The sequence below is a fragment of the Rhagoletis zephyria genome, unplaced genomic scaffold, assembly GCF_001687245.7.
Source record: "Rhagoletis zephyria isolate East Lansing unplaced genomic scaffold, Rhagoletis_zephyria_1.1 Rzeph_scaffold_05282, whole genome shotgun sequence".
Taxonomy (NCBI): Eukaryota; Metazoa; Arthropoda; class Insecta; order Diptera; family Tephritidae; genus Rhagoletis; species Rhagoletis zephyria.
The window spans coordinates 11,071-36,249 of NW_016162365.1; the positions used below are offsets into that span (position 1 = coordinate 11,071).

Sequence of the window (25,179 nt, forward strand, 5' to 3'; positions counted from 1 at the left end):
GTCTGTCAGTCAATAATATAACGTAATTTGACATCAGTCAAGTGCAACTCTTGCCTTGGCAGGTGCCACTTTAGGGCATGCTCAGGGCTTCGCAACACTCGTGATTGGACGAGTAACTATGTGGGCCCCTGCTGTGCTGCCCCGTCGAGATAGACTTTGGTGACCACGCTTCGTCGGACCCGGAGCGATGCGCGAGCTATTTTAGCCGGCAGTTCATTCTGCATCCTCCGGTGGATAAAGACAAACGTCGAGTGACTAGAAGGTTGCACAAAATGTCAAAACCTAGTGCGCCTCTTGTTTTCACCAGCGGTGAGGTAAGGATAGCCATCGGGAAGGCGAAAGCCTCCAAAGCCATTGAACCCGACGGAATATGCATGTTGATGCTGAAAAAATTTGGGTCCTGCGGGAGTAGCGTACCTGACGGAGGTCCTCAACCTGTCTATGGCCACTCTCGTCATTCCAGACATCTGGAAAATGGGGAGAGTGGTCCCACTGCTCAAACCGGGGAAACCAGCCAACAAAGGGGAGTCTTATCGCCCGATAACTCTCCTTTCCCCGGTAGCGAAGACACTCGAGGCCCTGCTGCTCCCGTACTTCACGAACCACCTGACCCCAGCGAAGCATCAACATGGGTTCCGTAAAGTGCATAGTACAACAACAGCACTTAACGCCATAAACACTCGGATAACTCGTGCCCTAAACCGAAACCGCCCCTGTGAGAGAACTATTCTAGTAGCGTTGGACCTGTCCAAGGCGTTCGACACTGTCAGTCATTCAACGCTACTAGAAGATATAGAGGCCTCCTCACTCCCACAGGGACTCAAACGGTGGTCGGCGAATTACCTGAGTGGTCGACACTCGTCAGTAATCTTCAGAGACAAAACCAGCAAGCCACGTAAAATTAAACAGGGGGTACCACAGGGTGGTGTCCTGTCCCCGCTACTGTTTAATTATTACATATCAAAGCTTCCTCAGCCACCAGAGGGTGTTAATATAGTCTCATATGCTGACGATTGTTCGATCATGGCGTCTGGGAATTGAATTGATGACTTGTGCTCAAAAGTAAACGGTTACCTCTCCGAACTTTCTCGCTTCTTCACTGCAAGGAGCCTAGCCCTATCCCCTGCGAAATCCTCGGCAACCCTTTTCACCACCTGGACGAAGGAGGTCAGACTGCACTGGGTATTCACGTCGATGACGTAACAATACCGACGGTGAATAACCCGAAAATCCTCGGAGTTACCTTCGACAGTCTGCTCTCCTTCTCGGAGCATACAACCGCAATTGTCAACAAAGTACAGAGCCATAACAATGTCCTCAAGTCGCTGGCCGGCAGCACTTGGGGCAAAGATAAAGAAAAGTTGTTGGCAACATAAAAGGCAATTGGCCGGCCGGTTCTGAACTACGCAGCGCCCGTATGGTCGCCGGGGACTAGCAGGACGCAGTGGATGAAGCTGCAGGCCTGCCAAAACACGACATTACGTACTGCGACAGGATGCCTCCTGATGACGCCTCCACATCACCTTCATGACGAGGCCCAGATGCTCCCGGTAAAGGAGCATAACTTAATGCTTTGCAAGCAGTTCCTCGCTGGGAGCTACAGACGTGGCCATCCCAGCTTGCAACTGCTCGCGGAAGAGCCCTCGCCACGGCACGTCAGGAGGCATCTTTACGAACTGACAGACGAAGTCCAGATGTATATTAAACAACCTCTGGACCCGACAACCTACCGAGAGGCCCTCAACGGCATTCACAGGGAATCAGTCTCAAGTTATGTAGACTCCCGCCCTGTGAATGCCGTTCTAGGCACACAACCACCGGACGTGGACGGGACAGAACTTTGTCTGCCTCGGAAAACCCGCACAACAATAGCCCAACTTCGCTCTGGCTATTGCAGCAGGCTCAACAGCTACCTGAGCAGAATCAACGAGGATGTGCCCAACCAATGCCCGGCATGTGGAGAGTCGCCACATGACTCCCGGCACCTCTTCACATGCCCTGAGAATCCCACTCAGCTAACGCCCCTGTCCCTATGGACAGCCCCTGTGGAAGTCGCACACTTCCTGGGCCTCCCTTAGCTGAAATAGACGACAACGATGATGAATGAACCGTCCCGAACGGGGCTTAGTAGCCGCTACAACAACAACAACATAGCAATACTTGGATCACGTTCATAAATACTGACCGTGTGACAGAGCCTAAATGACTATATCTGTTGTTGTTGTTTTTATAGGGTCGCTCAAAAGTTTCGATACCAAAATTACTTGGTATCGAACGAAAAGTATCGAGTATGTGCTTGTATTTACTCGTATCCTTTCATATCTATTCATTGACATGCCCTTTATTTATATGTTATCCAGTTAAATAAGTTAATAGTAAAAGCAAATATTTTTAAAGCAAGCATTGTAAATATAAACGAAATCGGGACATAAACTTTACTTCAGGAACTTTTAGTGGTTATTCGTTTTCATGTAATACGTTCTAAATATGAACCGATTCGTACTTTATATACGGGTTTTTCAAATATTTCAACTCCTGTGCCACATATCGGTTTAACTTATCTTTCTTATTGCATTGTCATTGGGTTTTGAGTCAACTGTGAAATTTCAAGTCACTGGTCATTAGGAGGTAGGTCAAAAATTGACTGCAAGATTTGCCCCTAACAAACATACATACATACAAACATACAGAGCAAGTTAAATAAAAGCTTGTAAAAATATGGGGAATTCACGGTCATCACGAAGCCCTTCTAAGCGTCATCACCATAAAAGCAAACACAAAAAACATGGCAGACAACGCGATGTTCGCAAAAGTTCTGTTCTTGATGAACGAAATGAACGCCAATCCCGAAGCAATAATTTTGTGAAAAAAAAAAAAAAATCTTGTGGCTCAACTGGTCCTAGTGAGTTTCAAAGTGATGACCGCGGATCTAGGTATACAAAGAATATGTTGTACCTATACCATTTTCTAATTACATATAATTCAACTTTTTTTGCTTATCTTAGGAAACATTCCCCTACTGTTAACAGTTCTAGTGATAGTCAGCAATCTAATGACTGCAACGATCTTGATAAAAATCTTAAACGTCGCAAACAAATTGATGCTGTTCGAGCTGCAGATGTTTTCATCCAACGTCGCCAGCAACAGAAGGAACAGCAGGTGAGTTTTCATATTGCGAAGTGTAAAACAAGTCTAGGAACAAGGGAACAAATGCAGTTGGGCTCCAAATATAAAAACAAAAATAAAAAATTGGAATCGATAGAGATGATTGAGCTCAGTATAACGGTATACTCCTTTTTTTGGGCAAACAACAAAAACAAAAATTATCAAAGGTTAAAGTTCAAAATAAGCAATTTTTGAGATCAATATTTCTTAAAAACGAATGGATGGATCTTGAAAATTTTGATCTCATTTGATAGGAAATTTGATTCCCTTTAATTTGGATACGTACTCTATAAATATGTTGAATAGTTCTTACACTCTATACTCTATATACACATATGTTGGATAGTTCTTACAAAAATTGAATTAATGTTAAATAATTATAAAAAAACGCCTTTTGCAGAGAAAACCTTTCTGCGTAGGCGGCCTTCGGCCGCACTTAGGGATTATAACCTCACAAAGTAGAATTCTCTTTCTGTTTTGCGAAGAAAAGGCACTGAACACCTTTGGCAGAGAACACACCTTTCTGCGTAGGCGGCCTTCGGCCGCACTTAGGGATTATAACCCTCACAACGTAGAATTATCTTTCTGTGTTGCGAAGAAAAAGCACTGAACACCTTTTGCAGAGAACACCTTTCTGCATAGTCGGCCTGCGGCCGCACTTAGGGATTATAACCCTCACAACGTAGAATTATCTTTCTGTGTTGCGAAGAAAAGGCACTGAACACCTTTTGCAGAGAGCACCTTTCTGCGAAGGCGGCGTCGGCCGCACTTAGAGTTTGTAAGCTTTTTTATAATTATTTTACATTAATTCAATATTTGTAAGAACTATACAACATGTATACCACAAAGTATAAAGTACGTATACCAAATTAAAGGGAATCAAATTTCCTATTAAGTGAGATCAAAATTTTCAAAATCCATTCATTCGTTTTTGTGAAATCTTGATTTCAAAAATTGCTTATTTTGAACTTTAACCTTTGATAATTATTGTTGTTGTTTTCCCAAAAAAAGAAGTATATTATACTCAACTCAATCATCTCTATCGATTCCAATAAATTTTTTCTTAATTTGAGATTTGGAGCCCAACTGCATTTATGCCGGAACAAGTGCAGTTAAGGTAGAAAAACGAAAAAATTGGCGGCGTGGGCTTTAGTAGTCAGCCTCACCTTGTGTTTTAAAAAAACCAGGTGGAATTAACAAATACAACTTTGTCAGGATGTTAAAGAAGGTATCCTCTAAAACATGTTAACTAAAAAATATAAACAATATTTTATAAGTTTCTGTTGTTAAAATTTCTTAAGTCGTTCCACTTGGTTTCCTTAACAAAAAGTGCACTTGTCACATACTTTCATATATATAAATGCACATAACACTGTACTTAATACTTTACACATTTTTATTTTATTTTATCTTGTACAAGCTTTTACCCCCGGGGTTCACCCCACGTCCTTAAAATAACTCATTTATATAAACCTTAACTTAAGCATCTACCATAGATATGACTTCATATAAAATTTCAAATTCATGCGATGTATTTTTCCGAAGTTCTAGCTGAAACAAAATTCCACGCCTATGGGAGGTACCACCCCCCTTTTACAAACTCATTTATATAAACCATAAGCGCCTACCATAGATAGATAATTAATAGAGGTATGCACTGCGACCAACAGGTCTATTGTGCCCTCAGCCGTTTACAGTACCTCATCTAATCCTAGAGAGCCCAAAAAATTGAGGAAATCCCCAGGGGTTAGCGATTGTATTGCTTCGTCACTTGGCCAGTAGTGGCCCAGGTACCTCTCCCGTTTTCTCGCGACCGCCTCGCATTCGCTAAGCACGTGCACGGGCGTCTCCTCAGTCACGTTGCAGAAACGACATAGGTCGTTTGACCAGATCCCTAGTGCTTGTGTAGGTGGCCTGCAGTGGGTCTGCAGTGACCCGTCAGAAAACCTGTTATAATCCTTAGTTTTCCTTTGGATAGATTGATAATTGCCCTGTACCTCGTAAGGTTGTAGCCTCCCAGTAGGTGTTTTGCTTGACGTACACCTGTAGTGTTACGCCAGTGTTGATTCCTTAGTCTGTTCCTTTCTTTCCTCAGCTCTTCCTTGATTGTGCTAGGTCCAATCGCTAGGAAGGGCTCAGGCCCTATAGGCGACGAGGCGGCTGCCATTCTATCTAGTCGGTCCGCTTCCTCGTTGCCCGCAACTCCTATGTGCCCTGGTACCCAAGTTAATTGGATTTCGTTGTGCTCCGCCAGACTGTTGAGCCTATCGATGCACTCAAGAACCAAGGACGACTTGACCTCAAATGATGAGAGGGCCTTGAGTGCCGCCTGGCTGTCGCTCAATATTGAAATTCTCTCGTTACGGTAATTCCTACGTAGGTTAATCTCTGCACACAGACTGATGGCATAGACCTCCGCCTGGAAGATACTCGGGTATGTCCCCATGGGTACCGAGAGCTGTAGCCTCGGCCCATAGACGCCAGCCCCAATGCCTTCCGGAGTCTTCGAGCCGTCTGTGTACCATTGCAACGTGCTCGATTGGATCAGCCTCTCCATGAGAGAGGTGCTCCAAGTCGACTTGGGGCAAAGCTCTATTTTGAAATTCCTATCAAAGTTAACCGCCTTAGGCCTGTCATCTCTGGGGAGTAAAGCTAACGGAACTTAGGAGCCTAGCTTGTCTCTGTTCCTTAATGATAGGGTTTTGCCTCTGCCAAAGCCTTCTCTCGCGAAATTTAGTATAGTTCGCTTTGCAGCCTGTTCTATGGTAAGGTGCAGCGGCTCGAGCTCGAGAATCACCTCCAGCGCTGCCGTCGGACATGTGCGCATTGCCCCCGTGATGCATACACATGCCAGACGTTGCAGCTTGGTGAGGAATTGCCTCACCGTGGTGAGAATGGTTCCCGAGACCCAAGCCACTGCTGCATAGGAGACTATTGGTCTAACTATCATGGTATACATCTATCGCAGGATCTTGGGACTACAACCCCAGGTCTTCCCTGCCAGGCGTTTGCATACCATTACTGCCGTCGTAGCTTAGGAAGTGACCGCGCCAACATGTGCCTTCCACAGAAGTTTAGAGTCCAGTGTTAGTCCCAGGTATTTAACTTCGGTGGCGGCGTTGATGGCGACCCCATTCCAAGAATGTTCCTCATGCCTGGAAGCGTTCTTCTTCTTGAAAAAGGGACAATAACCGTTTTAGAGGGGTTGATGCTGAGGCCCATGTCCACGCACCAGCCTCTTGCCAGGTTTAGCGCCCTCTGCACTATATCACAGAGAGTGCTCACGAACTTTCCTATGGCGATAATCACAATGGCAGCGGATGCCATTGTCCGTGAAAATCCGTAGGAGTTCGTCCACAACTAAGGTCCACAGGAGAGGGGATAAGACCCCTCCCTGCGGGCAACCTTTTGTAGTTTTTTGCTGTACCACGCTGTCCCCGATGTCGGTTGCAGCGATTCTTGAATTTAGTAGCCTAGCTATCCACCTGTGGATCGTTGCCTGCACAGTGCGTCTCTCAAGTGCCCGGTCGACACTAATATGAGAGGTGTTGTCAAACGCCCCCTCGATGTCGATGAAGGCACAGAGTACTATCTCCCCACACTCAAGAGCACTTTGTATTTCCGTGGACAGGGCGTATAGTGCAGTGTCCGTCGACCTGCCCACTCAGTAGGCATGTTGGTCGGGGTGCAAAGGCGCTGCATTAAGGGTGTTGTTCCTAATTTCATGGTCGATGGCCTTCTCCATTGCTTTAAGCAGAAAGGAGGTAAGCCTTATCGGCCTGAAGGACTTAGCTAGAGAATAATATCTCTTTCCTATCTTCGGGATAAAAATAACCCGAGCCCTTTGCCACACCTCAGGGATTTGAGCGAACGCTAGGCTAGGCCTGGTCCGTCGGCACGGTGCCTCCCCCGAAGTGGGAGTGGCATCTGGGAAATGGGCCGAAAGCAGGGCAAGTGCCCTTTCCCCTTCGTTGCCTGAGTAGGTGCCATTGGCTAGCTGGATTGCTAGTCTGGTATCTGTATGGTCCCTTGCCAAGGCCTTGTGCAGCCTGGCGGCTGAAGGACTCGATGAGATGCCCTCACAGAACTTCCTGAAACTGTCGCGTTTAGCCTTCCTGATTTCTTTACTGTAATTAGTTAGGCTTGCTGAGTACTCAGCCCAGCACCCTGTGCGCTTTGCTCTATTGAATAGTTTGCGTACCTCCTTTCTGAGCACCGATATCTTCCGAGACCACCAGTTTGGCTGCGCCTTCCCTCCTGGTTTTGTCTCCGGGCAGCTTGAGTGAAAGGCATCTACAATAGCGCCATTTAACTCATTGACGGTGCTCTCTAGGCTCATGCAGTTAGTGTACCTACTCCTGGACTTAATTCCAGTTAGGTTTGACTCTAAAGTCTCGCTGTACTTTGCCCAGTCAGCTTTCCTGGTGTTCCTGTTTGCCTGCCTTGTTTTGACTTCTACTCTTAGTGCAAACTGGATAATCCTATGGTCTGACAGTGAGGGCTCCGTTGAGACCCCCCACTGGGTGACCAGAGGACTAGCCAGTCTGTTGCTAAGCGTGATGTCTAGTACCTCCTCTCTAGCCCTCGTTACAAAAGTCGGTGTTTGGCCAACATTGTGGATGCTTAGTTCCTCACTTAAAATGTACTCTAGGAGACACTCACCTCTGCGGTTCGTATCCGTGCTGCCCCACTCAACGTTGTGGGCGCTCGCATCGCACCCCATGATGAGGTGGAGCCGTCTCTTTCTGCAGAATTCCACTAGCTGCTGTACCTCTTGCGGAGGGGCGTAGTTGCTGTCCCCGGAAGATAGGCCGCGGCAAACACCACCTCTAGGCTTCTGCCACTTAACGAGGGCGTCGTCTGCACTGCGACCAAGTCCTGTGTTAGAAACTCTGTAATGCAAAAGTAATCAATGTTCCTCTTAAGCACTACACATGCTCTGGGCCTCTCGCAGGAGAGGTCCCAAATTACCTTGTTGTTGTTGTGGTTGAGGCCCTTAACCTGGCCTCTGTGGGTCCACGGCTCTTGGATCAGTAGAATGCCCAGGTCATCCGTGGCGAACCTGCTGGAGATGACCGCCGAAGCAGCCACCTCATGATGCAGGTTGACCTGGGCTACTGCCAAGTAACGCGTGATCATAGTTGGGATCGAAGAGCTGTAGTTCGCTCTCGCTTCTCCTATCGAGCTCAAGTCGCCTGAAGTCGATGCCTGATAGCAACTCCTGCGTGGATGGCACGTCTTCCGCTGACTTGGTGGTGGTGGCTGGCTCGGACGTGCTTGCGCGAGTTGGTGTCTGAGTGATGGGTAGCTGACTGAGGGGTGGCTGTGCGAGGGGCGGCTGTTCCGCCGGTAAGGTCGAGGTCGACTGGGTCGCCTGGGCAGCGGAGGAGTCGGCAGCCGCCTCGATTTGGGTCTCCTACGACTCCGACTCCTTGCTACCTGTCGCCTTTTGTCGCCACGGCCTCACCGTGACGAAGCTGAACCTATAATTTAGGGTGAAGCCAGCCCTCTTGATGCTGACGTACGATTCCTCATCTATGCCCAGAAATAGTCTGAGCCCGTTCTCCTCTACGGAGCTGGACACTACTTTCCATGCAGAAGTGTGGATACCCTCGTTCTGCGCTTTTAGTAGCCCCAGCGCAAAGTCGGCAGATTTCTCGGCGCTCTTTGGAAGGAACACCGTGATGTTATGCACTGGAGGGATATCGTCCCCACTCTTCGTTCACATTCCGGGTCCCTTCCAGCCCTCAAGTGCTGGTGCCTTCTCCGCCAGCCAGGTTGCTGTTTTCTCGTCCCTGCAATCTACGAGAAGCATACCGGACCTGAAGTACACCCCGCAGAATGCCAGCGGGTGCGACCAACCTTTGAAGACCTCTTCCATGATGGCATCTTGGAGCCTGGTTAGGTCCTCTGGGCTCAAGGCAGCAGCAGGGTACTCACACGGTAGCACCGCTACCCGGATGCCTTTGAGGGTCTCCGAGTAGCTGGGCTGCTGAGTGGCGCCCTCCTGCACCTGTCGCTATCCGGCCGACCCAGCCAGGCTCCTAGACCATGAGTTCGGAGGGGGTAGCTGCTCCCGCTGCCGTTTGGTGCCCGGTGTCTCTGGCGGAGTTACCTGGTTGGAGCCTGTTGGCTCGCTTTTCAGCGGGCGCGGGTCTGTGCTGCTGTTGTCGCTGTGGCCCGCTCTTCTGCTTTTCAGCAGGTGCAGGTAAGTGTGCCTATCGGCGGGTGCGGGTTCGTCGCCTTTTCTGTGTCTCTCACGTCTCTCATTCTCTATCTCCATTCTGACCTCTGCCATAGCTCTGGCTTCAACTGGGGGCTTGCCTTGCCTGAGGTGCCGGAGGTACCATTTAACCCCGGAACCGCTTAAGCCCTCGTGAAGCCGATCGTCTAGTGACCCCGGTTGACCTGGCCGCGGCCCTGCGGTGTTTCCTACTCCTCTGCTTCTGCCGCCCGGAGTCGTCGGACGCTGCTGAGGCGCTACTGCTGTGTGACCTATGGAGTCTCTCCTCCGCCCGGTGACCGCTTACGGAGCGGCGCCGGCTCTTTGAGCGGTGTCGACTCGTAGAGCGACGACGACTACCCGAGCGATGCCGGTTCTTGGAGCGGTGACTACCATCGGTGCGGTGGCTGCTGTCTGACCTTGCTGTCTCTCTGTACCTGCAAAGAGAACTGCCGGACCGGTGTTGCGGCCGATCTAGTTCGGCAGGTAAATTGTGATTTCCTGTCAAATTTCTGTTATGAAAACTACCTGTTTTGCTCTGGCCCATGCGACGTAGCGCATCTGCACTGGTTCCTGGTTGGTCATCGTCCCTTGCATGTTCGATGAACAGCGCTGCCTCCTCGGCGGTTAGCTGGTCTAGGAAACTGACTTTCCGCCCAGCACTCCTTGGGGCTTCCCGCGCGCTGCTGTCTCTTGGCGTCTCCAGTGCCTCTGTTGTGCGTGTTGCTGTTGCACCCACCGCATTTGAAGCCGCGGGTGTTATTGTTACTGTACTTGCTGTTGTTGTGGCTGTTGTTAAATTTTGGTTTTTTGGTTGTGGTTTTTTGTTGTTTTTGCATCATCTAGTTCGTACGACCACCTGCTCGACAAGGCGAGCTCAGTGTTCTAAATTTTCAAAGGGGATCTTCAAAAGTCCGCCGCGCCAGCGCCCTTTGTCGCGGTAAGGCCACCGTTACTCCCCGATGCGGCCAGGTGTCGGAAAGGCGCCGCTCAAATACAGCCGGTTTATACCCTCCTGGCGCCTTCCATAGATATGTTTGCATACCAAATTTCAAGTTCATGTGATTTGTTCCGAAGTTATGGCTGATTAAAAATTCCACGGCTATCGTATGTGCCCCGCTCCCTTTTACAAACTCATTTATACATATAAACCTAAACATCAGCAACTACTATAGATATGACTTCATATCAAATTTCACATTCATGTGACTTATGTTTCCGTAGTTATAGCTCAAACAAAATTCTACGAATATGGGATGTGCCACGCCCCTTTTTATAAACACAATTATATATAACTTAACATATATAACCATAGATATGACTTCATATCAAAGTTCAAATTCTTTTGACTTATGGTTTCGAAGTTAAAGCTGATTAAACATTTGCAGGCCTATGGGAGGTGCCACGCCCTCTTGTGAAATTGGCGACACATTTGCAAATAAAACTATACCTATAACCTTCCCGGGGTAAAAATAAATAAGTGTCCAAAGTTTCGTTCGATTCCGTGCAGTGGTTCACAAGTTATAAGGTAATAAACAAACAGACATTCACATTTATATATATAGATATAAATCACTTTAATTCAACTTTTATTGATTTGTAAATTACATCGAATTATATATTTACAATATGTAATATACATGGTTGCAAACTGACACATAACATGTGTTGCCATATTGTACAAAACAATACATACAGGCAATGCTTAATACGAGCGTTCCCACGGCAGCCGGTTCTACGTACCGGAATGACTCGGGGGTTTTACCCGACCAAGGGCTGTTGTTTCGGCGATCTAACCCCGTTTAGTATCTCAGAAGTTGTTCGTCCATAGGGCTACATTTGCTACGTATTCTTCTGCTCAGGGCTGGCATCGAGTCAAACCCAGGGCCAGAAACCTACACATGCTGTGTATGCCAGAGACGACCACACCAAAACTCCACCTCAGTCAAGTGCAATGCTTGCGAGGGGTGGAGTCACCTCAGAGTCTGCTCAGGATTACGGACAGCAGTGGACCACGTCGTTTGTTGCCCCCTGCTACTCAAATAGAGCAGCCTCCACGGCTAACCCCAGTCCACCTGAGCAGCTCCACACAAACCCCACAGCACCACAACATAACAACACAATAGACTACATCACAACCAGGACAGACCACAGAACATACACAACCGCACCACCACCCAACTGCGACGCCACTCACTACCACCACAGGGCTATTTTAGCCGGCAGTTTATACTGCATCCTCGGGTGGACAAAGCCAAGCGTCGGGTGACCAGATCGAAAGCCTCCAAAGCCATGGGTCCCGACGGAATATGCATGCTGATGCTGAAAAATTTGGGTCCACCGGGGTAGCGTACATAGCGGAGGTCCTCCATTTTTCTATGGCCACTCTCATCATCCCAGACATCTGGAAGGTAGGAAGAGTGGTCCCACTGCTCAAACCGGGGAAACCTGCCAACATAGGAGATTCTTATCGGCCGGTAGCACTCCTTTCCCCGGTAGCGAAGACACTCGAGGCCTTGCTGCTCCCGTATTGCACAAACCACTTGACCCCAGCGAAGCATCAGCATGGTTTCCGTAAAGTGCACAGTACAACAACAGCACTTAACACCATAAACACTCAGATAACTCGTGGCCTTAACCGTAAACGTCCCTGTGAGAGAACGATTCTAGTAGCGTTGGACCTGTCAGAGGCTTTTGACACTGTCAGCCATTCCACGCTACTAGAAGATATAGAGAGAGGCTTCCTCTCTCCCACAGAGGCTCAAACGGTGGTCGGGAAATTATCTGAGTGGTCGACACTCGTCGGTAATGTTTAGAGACAAATCGAGCAAACTTAGAAAAATAAAACAGGGGGTTCCACATGGTGGTGGACTTTCCCCGCTACTGTTTAACTTTTACATTTCAAAGCTCCCTCAATTACCAGAGGGAGTCTCGATTGTCTCTTACGCCGACGATTGNAATCACTTTAATTCAACTTTTATTGATTTGTAAATTACATCGAATTATATATTTACAATATGTAATATACATGGTTGCAAACTGACACATAACATGTGTTGCCATATTGTACAAAACAATACATACAGGCAATGCTTAATACGAGCGTTCCCACGGCAGCCGGTTCTACGTACCGGAATGACTCGGGGGTTTTACCCGACCAAGGGCTGTTGTTTCGGCGATCTAACCCCGTTTAGTATCTCAGAAGTTGTTCGTCCATAGGGCTACATTTGCTACGTATTCTTCTGCTCAGGGCTGGCATCGAGTCAAACCCAGGGCCAGAAACCTACACATGCTGTGTATGCCAGAGACGACCACACCAAAACTCCACCTCAGTCAAGTGCAATGCTTGCGAGGGGTGGAGTCACCTCAGAGTCTGCTCAGGATTACGGACAGCAGTGGACCACGTCGTTTGTTGCCCCCTGCTACTCAAATAGAGCAGCCTCCACGGCTAACCCCAGTCCACCTGAGCAGCTCCACACAAACCCCACAGCACCACAACATAACAACACAATAGACTACATCACAACCAGGACAGACCACAGAACATACACAACCGCACCACCACCCAACTGCGACGCCACTCACTACCACCACAGGGCTATTTTAGCCGGCAGTTTATACTGCATCCTCGGGTGGACAAAGCCAAGCGTCGGGTGACCAGATCGAAAGCCTCCAAAGCCATGGGTCCCGACGGAATATGCATGCTGATGCTGAAAAATTTGGGTCCACCGGGGTAGCGTACATAGCGGAGGTCCTCCATTTTTCTATGGCCACTCTCATCATCCCAGACATCTGGAAGGTAGGAAGAGTGGTCCCACTGCTCAAACCGGGGAAACCTGCCAACATAGGAGATTCTTATCGGCCGGTAGCACTCCTTTCCCCGGTAGCGAAGACACTCGAGGCCTTGCTGCTCCCGTATTGCACAAACCACTTGACCCCAGCGAAGCATCAGCATGGTTTCCGTAAAGTGCACAGTACAACAACAGCACTTAACACCATAAACACTCAGATAACTCGTGGCCTTAACCGTAAACGTCCCTGTGAGAGAACGATTCTAGTAGCGTTGGACCTGTCAGAGGCTTTTGACACTGTCAGCCATTCCACGCTACTAGAAGATATAGAGAGAGGCTTCCTCTCTCCCACAGAGGCTCAAACGGTGGTCGGGAAATTATCTGAGTGGTCGACACTCGTCGGTAATGTTTAGAGACAAATCGAGCAAACTTAGAAAAATAAAACAGGGGGTTCCACATGGTGGTGGACTTTCCCCGCTACTGTTTAACTTTTACATTTCAAAGCTCCCTCAATTACCAGAGGGAGTCTCGATTGTCTCTTACGCCGACGATTGCTCGATCATGGCGACTGGGAATGGAATTGATGACCTGTGTTCGAAAGTAAACGGGTATCTCTGAACTTTCTCGCTTCTTCTCTGCAAAGTGTCTAGCCCTCTCCCCTACGAAATCCTCTGCGACCCTGTTCACAACCTGGACGAAGGAGGTCAGGCTACCGCTAGGAATTCACGTCGATGACACACCAATTCCGACGGTGAATAACTCCAAGATACTCGGAGTAACATTCGACAGTCTGCTATCCTTCTCTGCGCACACAACCGCTATTGTCAACAAAGTACAGAACCGCAACAAGGTCCTCAAGTCGCTAGCCGGCAGTGCTTGGGGCAAAGACAAAGAAACGTTGCTGGCAAAATACAAGGCAATAGGCCGGCCGGTTTTAAATTACGCATCACCAGTGTGGTCACCGGGGTCTAGTAGGACGGAGTGGATGAAGCTACATACGACACAAAACACTGCACTTAGGACAGCGACTGGATGCCTTCTGATGTGCCAAATGAGTATCCGGCATGCGGAGAGTTCCCTNGTAGCACTCCTTTCCCCGGTAGCGAAGACACTCGAGGCCTTGCTGCTCCCGTATTGCACAAACCACTTGACCCCAGCGAAGCATCAGCATGGTTTCCGTAAAGTGCACAGTACAACAACAGCACTTAACACCATAAACACTCAGATAACTCGTGGCCTTAACCGTAAACGTCCCTGTGAGAGAACGATTCTAGTAGCGTTGGACCTGTCAGAGGCTTTTGACACTGTCAGCCATTCCACGCTACTAGAAGATATAGAGAGAGGCTTCCTCTCTCCCACAGAGGCTCAAACGGTGGTCGGGAAATTATCTGAGTGGTCGACACTCGTCGGTAATGTTTAGAGACAAATCGAGCAAACTTAGAAAAATAAAACAGGGGGTTCCACATGGTGGTGGACTTTCCCCGCTACTGTTTAACTTTTACATTTCAAAGCTCCCTCAATTACCAGAGGGAGTCTCGATTGTCTCTTACGCCGACGATTGCTCGATCATGGCGACTGGGAATGGAATTGATGACCTGTGTTCGAAAGTAAACGGGTATCTCTGAACTTTCTCGCTTCTTCTCTGCAAAGTGTCTAGCCCTCTCCCCTACGAAATCCTCTGCGACCCTGTTCACAACCTGGACGAAGGAGGTCAGGCTACCGCTAGGAATTCACGTCGATGACACACCAATTCCGACGGTGAATAACTCCAAGATACTCGGAGTAACATTCGACAGTCTGCTATCCTTCTCTGCGCACACAACCGCTATTGTCAACAAAGTACAGAACCGCAACAAGGTCCTCAAGTCGCTAGCCGGCAGTGCTTGGGGCAAAGACAAAGAAACGTTGCTGGCAAAATACAAGGCAATAGGCCGGCCGGTTTTAAATTACGCATCACCAGTGTGGTCACCGGGGTCTAGTAGGACGGAGTGGATGAAGCTACATACGACACAAAACACTGCACTTAGGACAGCGACTGGATGCCTTCTGATGTGCCAAATGAGTATCCGGCATGCGGAGAGTTCCCTCACGACTCGAAACATCTCTTCGCATGCCCGGAAAACCCGACAACCCTAACGCCTTTGTCCCTGTGGACCGACCCTATTGAGGCTGCACGCTTCTTAGGGCTGCCGTTAGTGGAACTTGACGACAACGACTGAGGTATTAACCGATCAGGGCGGAGTTGTAGCCGCTACATCAACAACAACAACGTGCAGAATACGTACATTTCTCTGATTGGAAAAATTTATATTGGGATCGATAGGGGTCATAGTCCTGATCAGAACCATAATAGATATCACTGGGGCGGCAGCCCCATGTTTACCACACAGAAAGAGAATTCTAGTTACTTTATGCTTTCCTAAAGCTACATCACTGGTGCGGTAGTCCCAGTTGGTGCACACCAAAAGGAGAATTCTATTTGGTAAGGGTTATAATCCTAAAGCGCGGCGGAAGGCCTCCTACGCAGAAAGGAGAATTCTACTAAGTGAAAATTCCGAATTAAAAATACGCTTTTATTATTCAAAATTCCAGTCTGGCAGCACCAAGTTTGATGTTATGTTGCTATCTTTTTCATCGTTTATACGAAAACTTTAACAACAAATTATATAAGAACAATAGGGTTGCTAGAAAAAAGGGGGTATTTTTTAAAGCAGGGGGTCCTATTGCCGGCCGTCTATTAAAATTTTCCCAATTGGCGNGAGGCTTTTGACACTGTCAGCCATTCCACGCTACTAGAAGATATAGAGAGAGGCTTCCTCTCTCCCACAGAGGCTCAAACGGTGGTCGGGAAATTATCNATAGTCCTGATCAGAACCATAATAGATATCACTGGGGCGGCAGCCCCATGTTTACCACACAGAAAGAGAATTCTAGTTACTTTATGCTTTCCTAAAGCTACATCACTGGTGCGGTAGTCCCAGTTGGTGCACACCAAAAGGAGAATTCTATTTGGTAAGGGTTATAATCCTAAAGCGCGGCGGAAGGCCTCCTACGCAGAAAGGAGAATTCTACTAAGTGAAAATTCCGAATTAAAAATACGCTTTTATTATTCAAAATTCCAGTCTGGCAGCACCAAGTTTGATGTTATGTTGCTATCTTTTTCATCGTTTATACGAAAACTTTAACAACAAATTATATAAGAACAATAGGGTTGCTAGAAAAAAGGGGGTATTTTTTAAAGCAGGGGGTCCTATTGCCGGCCGTCTATTAAAATTTTCCCAATTGGCGTGACGAAAGAGGGCTTTTTTGAGATTTTAATGGCATACAAAATGTTTAGTGCAAACCAAAACCCGCTTCTACGTACAATTCTCTACTTTAAACTTCAATAACACCAGCAATTGTTATTTCCCCCCATACCGTTATGATCAGGACTAAGACCCCTATCGATCCAAATATAATTTTTTTTTAATCAGAGAAATGTTCGTATTCTGCACTTATACCTCGGTATTGTTTTCCCACCAGAGTTCGAAAATAAACGAAATGAATAGTATTTTGTTTCGTTTCACTCATTAAAGAGAGCAAAACACAATTGAAACCACGGTTGCCACTTATTAAAAAATAACCAACCAAAATCAGAAAACTTACCAAATTGAAAAAAAAACAATCAAATTTGTTTTTATTTATTTATTTATTTAAACGCCAATCGGCTTTATACATAACTAAATTATTGACTAAAAAAGTAATAACAAACGTGTGTTCTTGGGGTAGCTTTAACAGAAAAAAATCAAAACGAAATGAAATGACATTGCAATGTAACATGGAACATATAATTCCGAGAGTTGATTTTAATTTATATCTTAAGCTGGAGTGAGACCCTCCAAAGAAATTTACATTCGGTGCATGTTGGTTGACAAGGTTCGCTATCCTTTGTGTGGACCAAAGGCGACGTAGTTTCTATTTGCTTGCACAACATCTAGTAGCCTTCTAGTTCGGAGATCAGCTCTAGGGGTAATAAATCTGAACTGCTCCAGTATTTCTGGTGAGTCAATCAGCCCATTGACGACTTTGTAAAAGAACGATAGATCCGTCATATGCTTTCTGCTACATAGAGTTTTAATATTGTTCCTGAGATTTACATCATTGACGTTCATATTGCTTTCGTCGCGCGAGTGATACAGCAAAAACTTGTAGAACTTTCGTTGAAACTTTCCAACATGGTTAGTTTGTTGTTCGGTATATGGTGCCCAGGCAATGGAACCATATTCGAGTATTGATTGGACGAAGGTCAAGAAGAGTCTGAGGAGAGTTTTACATCCTTGAATTCCCTGCCAAATCTGCAAACAAATCCCAGAGCGCGGCGTGCACGTAAAGATATGTGATTGATGTGATCAGAGAAAGACAGTTTATCTTCAATCATCACTCATTCCCACGACAGCCGGTTCTACGTACCGGAATGACTCGGGTTTTATCCGACTTAGGGCTTTTGTTTCGGCGATCTAACCCCGTTTAGGTCGGCGATTCATCTCAGAAGTTGTTCGTCCATAGGGCTACATTTGCTACGTATTCTTCTACACAGGGCTGGCATCGAGTCAAACCCAGGGCCAGAAACCTACACCTGTTGTGTATGCCACATACGATAACACCACAACTCCACCTCAGTCAAGTGCAATGGTTGCGAGCGGTGGAGTCACCTCAGAGTCTGCTCAGGACTACGGACACATCGGCAGTGGACCACATCCTTTGTGGCCCCCTGCTGCTCANGTTGTTCCTGCGATATACATCATTGACGTTCATATTGCTTTCGTCGCGCGAGTGATACAGCAAAAACTTGTAGAACTTTCGTTGAAACTTTCCAACATGGTTAGTTTGTTGTTCGGTATATGGTGCCCAGGCAATGGAACCATATTCGAGTATTGATTGGACGAAGGTCAAGAAGAGTCTGAGGAGAGTTTTACATCCTTGAATTCCCTGCCAAATCTGCAAACAAATCCCAGAGCGCGGCGTGCACGTAAAGATATGTGATTGATGTGATCAGAGAAAGACAGTTTATCTTCAATCATCACTCATTCCCACGACAGCCGGTTCTACGTACCGGAATGACTCGGGTTTTATCCGACTTAGGGCTTTTGTTTCGGCGATCTAACCCCGTTTAGGTCGGCGATTCATCTCAGAAGTTGTTCGTCCATAGGGCTACATTTGCTACGTATTCTTCTACACAGGGCTGGCATCGAGTCAAACCCAGGGCCAGAAACCTACACCTGTTGTGTATGCCACATACGATAACACCACAACTCCACCTCAGTCAAGTGCAATGGTTGCGAGCGGTGGAGTCACCTCAGAGTCTGCTCAGGACTACGGACACATCGGCAGTGGACCACATCCTTTGTGGCCCCCTGCTGCTCAAACAGAGCAGCCTCTACGGCTAACCTCGGTCCACCTGAGCAGCTCACCACAACCACGACAGACCACATAACAGATACAACCGCACCACCACCCACACGCCGCCGCCAACAACTCCTGGTTCCTCCTACAATCTGCACGGTATGTCAGAAAAGGATATTTTGTAATGTGACATCAGTCAAGTGCAACAACTGCATTGGCTGGTGCCACTTTAGGGCATGTTCAGGTCTGCGCCCCACGCGAGATTGGACAAGGATCTTCGAGGGCCCGTGTTGCGCTGCTCGGTCGTATACCCCAACTGCGACGCCACTCACTACCACCACAGCGCGGCAACCTCCAAGCAGCGCACACAGCCAATGGCGTCCCTGACACCCCACATAACTACACGTCTCCCGAACCACATGAAGCTCCTTCAATCATCACTCCCAAGTCCTTTATGGTACTGACTATCTGTACACGTTGGTCGCACAAATAATATTTGGCGGGCATTCGATTATGACGTCGTGAGTTTCATATCATCGGCATATAACAAGTACTCGGATTTAAGTTTCACACCTATGTCGTTTATAAATATACTGAACAGAACTGGTCCCAGATGAGATCCTTGTGGTACACCAGATGTAACATCAAACTCATTTGACAGATGACAATTGGCACGGACTTCCAGACGTCTGTCAGATAAATACGAGCGAAGTCAGTCTAATGCTCTTGATCGGACACCATAACTAATTACTTTGCGTAGCAGAATTTCATGATCAACCATGTCAAATGCCTTGCTAAATTCGGTGTATAAGGAGTTAGACGTACACGCCCGTTGTTCATTGCATTAAGTATGTAGCTGATGTAGAGATATAGATTGGTAGAGGTGGATCTCCCACCAAAGAATCCATGCTGCTTGGGGATTATGAAATTTTTAAAAGCAGAGGTTAAGTGAGGCAAGACGATTTAATCTAGTAGCTTAGCGAGTGAAGATTGGATACATATAGGTCTATGGTTGTTCACCTGGGCTTTATCACCCGATTTATTTATAGGGTGTAATGGCAACCCTATTGATATGGCAGCGCTATTCAGCACTACCATAACGTTGGTACTACTGCCAACATACAACAGTTATTTTTTCTTCCACTAGGCGTGAGTTTTGTAAAAACGTTAATATTCATTCGATACTCGCCTTTTAACCTGACCGGGTCAGTAAATTCTAATCAATTAATTTTTGTGCTTTCAACAAGTCTTTTGTTTCATTTTACAAGCGGAAGTAGTACTCGCGCGTGTACTATTTTAAATTCAATAGAAACCTTTTTATTGCGGTTACTGGATTTTGTAACTCCATATGTAGCCCAGCTACATATACTCATATTCTACAAGCGGAGCCCCAGTTGGAACCGGAGCTGTAACCCGGCGTTTTAAAGGAGTTTCATCGTGTGGTAAGCGGGTGCTAAACATGGCGACCGTGACGCGGAGCCACGGAGTCTCTGGAGTCCGTACGCGTATTAAAAAGTGCTTAAAGCAGCACAAGTGTGGCGGTGGTTGTTGTTGTTGTTGTTGTTGTAGCAGCATACAAATTCCCCAAAGACTTTTTGGGGAGTGTTGCTGGAGTGACAGTCCTTGGCCAGATATAAATCTGGGTCGTTCCGGTTACGTAGACCCGACTGTCGTGGGAACGTGTGGCGGTGGTCGCGGTTGGTGGTTGGCTGTGCTCAAAAACTTGTTGAAAATGTATGTATGCGTTGTGCGACGTAAAAATTCGGTACCGTTGTTGTTGTAGCGGCTACTAAGCCCCGTTCGGGGCGGTTCATCCATCAACGTTGTCGTCAATTTCAGGTAGGGGGAGGCCCAGGAAGTGTGCTACTTCCACAGGGGCTGTCTATAGGAAAGGGGCGTTGGCTGAGTGGGGTTCTCAGGGCATGTGAAGAGGTGCCGGGAGTCATGTGGCGACTATCCACATGCCGGGAATCGGTTGGCCACATCCTCTTTGATTCTGCTCAAGTAGGAGTTGAGCCTGCTGCAATAGCCAGAGCGAAGTTGGGCTATTGTAGTGCGGGTCTCCCGAGGCAGACAAAGTTCTGTCCTGTCCACGTCCGGTGGTTGTGTGCCTAGAATGGCATTCACAGGGCGGAGAGGTTGTTTGATAAACCTATGGACTTCGTCCGTCAGTTCGTAGAGATGCCTCATGACGTGCCGTAGCGAGGGCTCTTCCGCGAGCAGCTGTCCGCTGGGATGGCCACGTTTGTGGCTCCCAGCAAGGAACTGCTTGCAGAGCATTATGTTATGCTCCTTTACTGGGAGCATCTGGGCCTCGTCATGGAGGTGGTGTTGGGGCGTCATCAGGAGGCATCCTGTCGCAGTTCGTAATGCCGTGTTTTGGCAGGTCTTTAGCTTCATCCACTGCGTCCTGCTAGTCCCCGGCAACCATACGGGCGCTGCATAGTTTAGAACCGGCCGGCCAATTGCCTTGTATGTTGCCAGCAACGTTTCTTTGCCTTTGCCCCAAGTACTGCCGGCTAGCGACTTGAGGACCTTGTTGCGGCTCTGTACTTTGTTGACAATTGCGGTTGTATGCGCCGAGAAGGAGAGCAGACTGTCGAAGGTAACTCCGAGGATTTTCGGGTTATTCACCGTCGGTATTGTTACGTCATCGACGTGAATACCCAGTGGCAGTCTGACCTCCTTCGTCCAGGTGGTGAAAAGGGTTGCCGAGGATTTCGCAGGGGATAGGGCAAGGCTCCTTGCAGTGAAGAAGCGAGAAAGTTCGGAGAGGTAACCGTTTACTTTCGAGCACAAGTCATCAATTCCATTCCCAGACGCCATGATCGAACAATCGTCAGCATAGGAGACGATATTAACACCCTCTGGTGGCTGAGGAAGCTTTGAGATGTAATAATTAAACAGTAGCGGGGACAGGACACCACCCTGTGGTACCCCCTGTTTAATTTTACGTGGCTTGCTGGTTTTGTCTCTGAAGATTACTGACGAGTGTCGACCACTCAGGTAATTCGCCGACCACCGTTTGAGTCCCTGTGGGAGTGAGGAGGCCTCTATATCTTCTAGTAGCATTGAATGACTGACAGTGTCGAACGCCTTGGACAGGTCCAACGCTACTAGAATAGTTCTCTCACAGGGGCGGTTTCGGTTTAGGCCACGAGTTATCTGAGTGTTTATGGCGTTAAGTGCTGTTGTTGTACTATGCACTTTACGGAACCCATGTTGATGCTTCGCTGGGGTCAGGTGGTTCGTGAAGTACGGGAGCAGCAGGGCCTCGAGTGTCTTCGCTACCGGGGAAAGGAGAGTTATCGGGCGATAAGACTCTCCTTTGTTGGCTGGTTTCCCCGGTTTGAGCAGTGGGACCACTCTCCCCATTTTCCAGATGTCTGGAATGACGAGAGTGGCCATAGACAGGTTGAGGACCTCCGTTAGGTACGCTACTCCCGCAGGACCCAAATTTTTCAGCATCAACATGCATATTCCGTCGGGTCCAATGGCTTTGGAGGCTTTCGCCTTCCCGATGGCTACCCTTACCTCACCGCTGGTGAAAACAAGAGGCGCACTAGGTTTTGGCATTTTGTGCAGCCTTCTGGGCACTCGACGCGGATGCAGAATGAACTGCTGGCTAAAATAGCTCGCGCATCTTTCCGGGTCCGACGAAGCGTGGTCACCAAAGTCTATCTCGACTCTGTCGTCGCGCTTCGTCGGGTTGGACAACGACCTCACGGTTGACTAGAGCTTGCTCACACCAGAGGCGAAGTTGCAGGTCTTCAGATGCTCTTCCCATTTCTTCCGCTTATGTACGTTCACAAGTTGCCGAATCTCCGAATTGAGATCCCTAATACGGGGATTTCCGGGATCGGCCTGACGAAGGTTGTCGCGCTCATCAGCTAGAACAGCCGCTTCGGCAGGAAAATTCGGACGTGGATCCTTAATACATCCTGCTGGGATGAAGCGAGCTGCAGCAGCGGTGACAACCCTGCGGAACTTACGTTCACCTACATGAACGTCGGTTGGTATGGGTAGTGCAGTGAAGGCGCACATCCGTGAAGCCTTTCCAGCAGCTTTGGAAAAGTTGGCATAAGTCCGGTGATCCACGGAAGCAAAGTCGAGAGGTTTATCAATCGACTATGGGCAGATGGTCTGATGCTAGAGTCAGCATAGATCGCCATGATACGCTGTTTATCAGACCAGCGCTGACAATTGTTAGATCTGGCGAGCTGCAGCAGCTGCCCATAATCCTGGTGGGTGCGTCGTCGTTCATTGTGCAGAATGTCGAATCGTCTATCTGCTCAGCCAGATGTATTCCCCTACTATCATTTGACAGGCTTGAGTGCCAAAGATCGTGCTGCGCGTTAAAAGTCACCAACTACCATACGGTTTTCACCTCTGAGTAGCGCACCTCTTTCAGGGTGATACCCTGCCGGGCAGCTGGTGACAGGGGGTATGTATACGTTAAATATTTCGAGCTCAACATCGCCTGACCGGATAGCAATACCCTGACATTCTAGGATGGTATCCCTGCGGTCGATGTCTGCTTCAATGAGACGATACTGCACGGTGTGGTGTGTGATAAACGCTAAACCTCCACCATTATCTCGCTCGCGATCTCGGCGGTGCACGTTGTATCCGGCGCAATTCAACTGGGTTGAATTGCCGTGCAACTTCGTCTCTTGGACCGCAGCTATTAATATTCCATGCCTTCCCATAAACACAGTTATCTCCTCGATCTAGCTCTGGAGTCCGTTACAGTTAAATTGTAGTACCTTTGTGTGCCTTGGGAGACCGATTGTGATGTGTGGTGTTAAAGAGTTGCGTTGCCTGCCGGCTGCTGTACGTGCTGCAAAAGGGGGTACTGCCTTGTGGTGGTGGTTGGCGGCGTCGCGGGGGAGGGATGCGACGGGGCAGCACTGCAGGGGAGCACATAGTCACTAGTCCAATCTCGCGTGTTGCGAATTCCTGAGCACGCCCTGAAGTGGCACCAGCCGAGGCAAGAGTTGCACTTGACTGTTGTCACGTTACGTTATATTCTGGACTAACAAACAGAGCAGATTGTCGGAGGGACTAGGAGTTGCCGGCGGCGGTGTGTGGGTGCTATTGTGTTTGTTTGCGTGTCTATTGTTGTGTTGTATTAGAGTGTGGGTGTGTTGATTGTGTTCTGCCCAGGCGGGTGGTGGTTTGCCATAGAGGCGGTCCGGTTCGCACTGCATGGGACCACGAACGACGTGGTCCATTACCGGTGCGTACGTAGGCCCGAGCAGTTACGGAGGTGACTCCACCCGTCACAGGCATTGCACCTGACCGAGGTGGAGTTTGTATGCAGTCGTCTCTGGCATACGCAGCAGGTGTAGATTTCTGGCCCTCTATGCCAGCCCTGAGCAGAGGGGTGCGGAGAAGGTGTAGCCCTAGGATCGAGCAACGTTTGATAGATTTCGCCGACCTAAACGGGGTTAGATCGCCGAAACAACAGCCCTTGGTCGGGCAAAACCCGAGTCATTCCGGTACGTAGAACCGGCTGTCGTGGGAATGTTCGGTACCGTTTTAGTGTTCTGCTGCTGCGGTATGCCGTATGTAATATGTATGTATTTATATACGGTGTGAATATGCTGTACGCCGTAAAAACTGCACTGTGTAGAAATGCTGTACCGTTTTAAAGCTGCGATGCCGTTTTCATAGGAATATACCGTTTGATGTTGTTGTACGGTAATCCCAAAAATGTAGTACAGTCATTTTTCTACTCACCACGTATATACCTACGTATAAAAGCCACGCCACTACCTGCAATCAGACATAACGCCATCGCAACATTAAGCCACGCCACTTTTTACATACACACGCGCGTATATACAAAGCCCGATACGCACGTGAAACAGTACTTTTCCACTGTAACTGGGCATGCGGCGGTCGCGTTAGGCATACCACCAGCCGAACAGAGGTTTCCTGAAAACTTTTGCAGTAACCCCACGCGATCTTTCCCATAGCGGCATACTCACGCTATATTTGGAGTATTTAATCAACTTTTAACTAAAATACATAATCAACTTTAAATAAAATACTAAATCAACTTTAAATAAAAATTGTTATGGGACTGCAGCGGTGGAAAATAATTTACAACAGCAACAACCAACATTTTGAGACAGCGGCGTGGGATGTCGGCGAATATAGAGTACAGTCATGCGAGGAGTAAGACAGTAGTTTTTAAGTTTGATATTGTTTTTTCAACATTAATGTGTACACACTTAATTAATTAATTAAAATACATACCATATTTGAATTGCCTTAATCAAAGTGAATTTTATAAAAACTTGTAATAGTATTAAGTGATTTATCAAAGAATAAGCTTAATTTAAGTATGCTCGCATTTTTCCAACCGAGACATTAAGGCGACCTGACCAAAAAAAGAAAAACAAACTTGTTTGGATATCGACACTATAAATAGCAAACCACAGTAAATATTTAAGCTTAATTCTAATTAATTGGTACTTTGGATGAAAAGTAAAGTGCTTCGCCTAATATTGTAGCTAAATCCGACTCTCTAAAAAGTGCGAATTTGAAATCGGCAGCCTCGGTCAAACAGTCTGTTAATACTCCGAATGAAGCCAAGACCCAACAACAACA

General features: G+C 47.7%; 1 protein-coding gene across 2 annotated transcripts; it reads left to right on the forward strand.

Annotated features, from left to right (window-relative positions):
- The first annotated feature begins 2,622 nt into the window (after window positions 1–2,622).
- On the forward strand, window positions 2,623–24,763 carry LOC108371880 (UPF0430 protein CG31712-like). Of its 2 annotated transcripts, none has more exons than XM_017627492.1 (3): window positions 2,623–2,933; window positions 3,006–3,159; window positions 24,656–24,763. In XM_017627492.1, the coding sequence occupies exons 1-3, from the start codon at window positions 2,719–2,721 to the stop codon at window positions 24,746–24,748; spliced, it is 462 nt and encodes a 153-aa protein (XP_017482981.1). In that variant the 5' UTR covers window positions 2,623–2,718; the 3' UTR covers window positions 24,749–24,763. The 2 variants fall into 2 exon arrangements, with proteins under 2 accessions (XP_017482981.1, XP_017482982.1); XM_017627493.1 differs by lacking the exon at window positions 24,656–24,763 and adding an exon at window positions 10,777–10,821.
- The last annotated feature ends 416 nt before the right edge of the window (window positions 24,764–25,179 follow it).

Excerpts from the sequence above, each read along its gene's own strand:
- LOC108371880 (XM_017627492.1), top strand. The coding sequence starts at position 2,719 with ATGGGGAATTCACGGTCATCACGAAGCCCTTCTAAGCGTCATCACCAT. Across the intron at positions 2,934-3,005 it reads AGTGATGACCGCGGATCTAG|GAAACATTCCCCTACTGTTA; the intron begins GTATACAAAGAA and ends TGCTTATCTTAG. Across the intron at positions 3,160-24,655 it reads AGCAACAGAAGGAACAGCAG|CGGTGGAAAATAATTTACAA; the intron begins GTGAGTTTTCAT and ends ATGGGACTGCAG.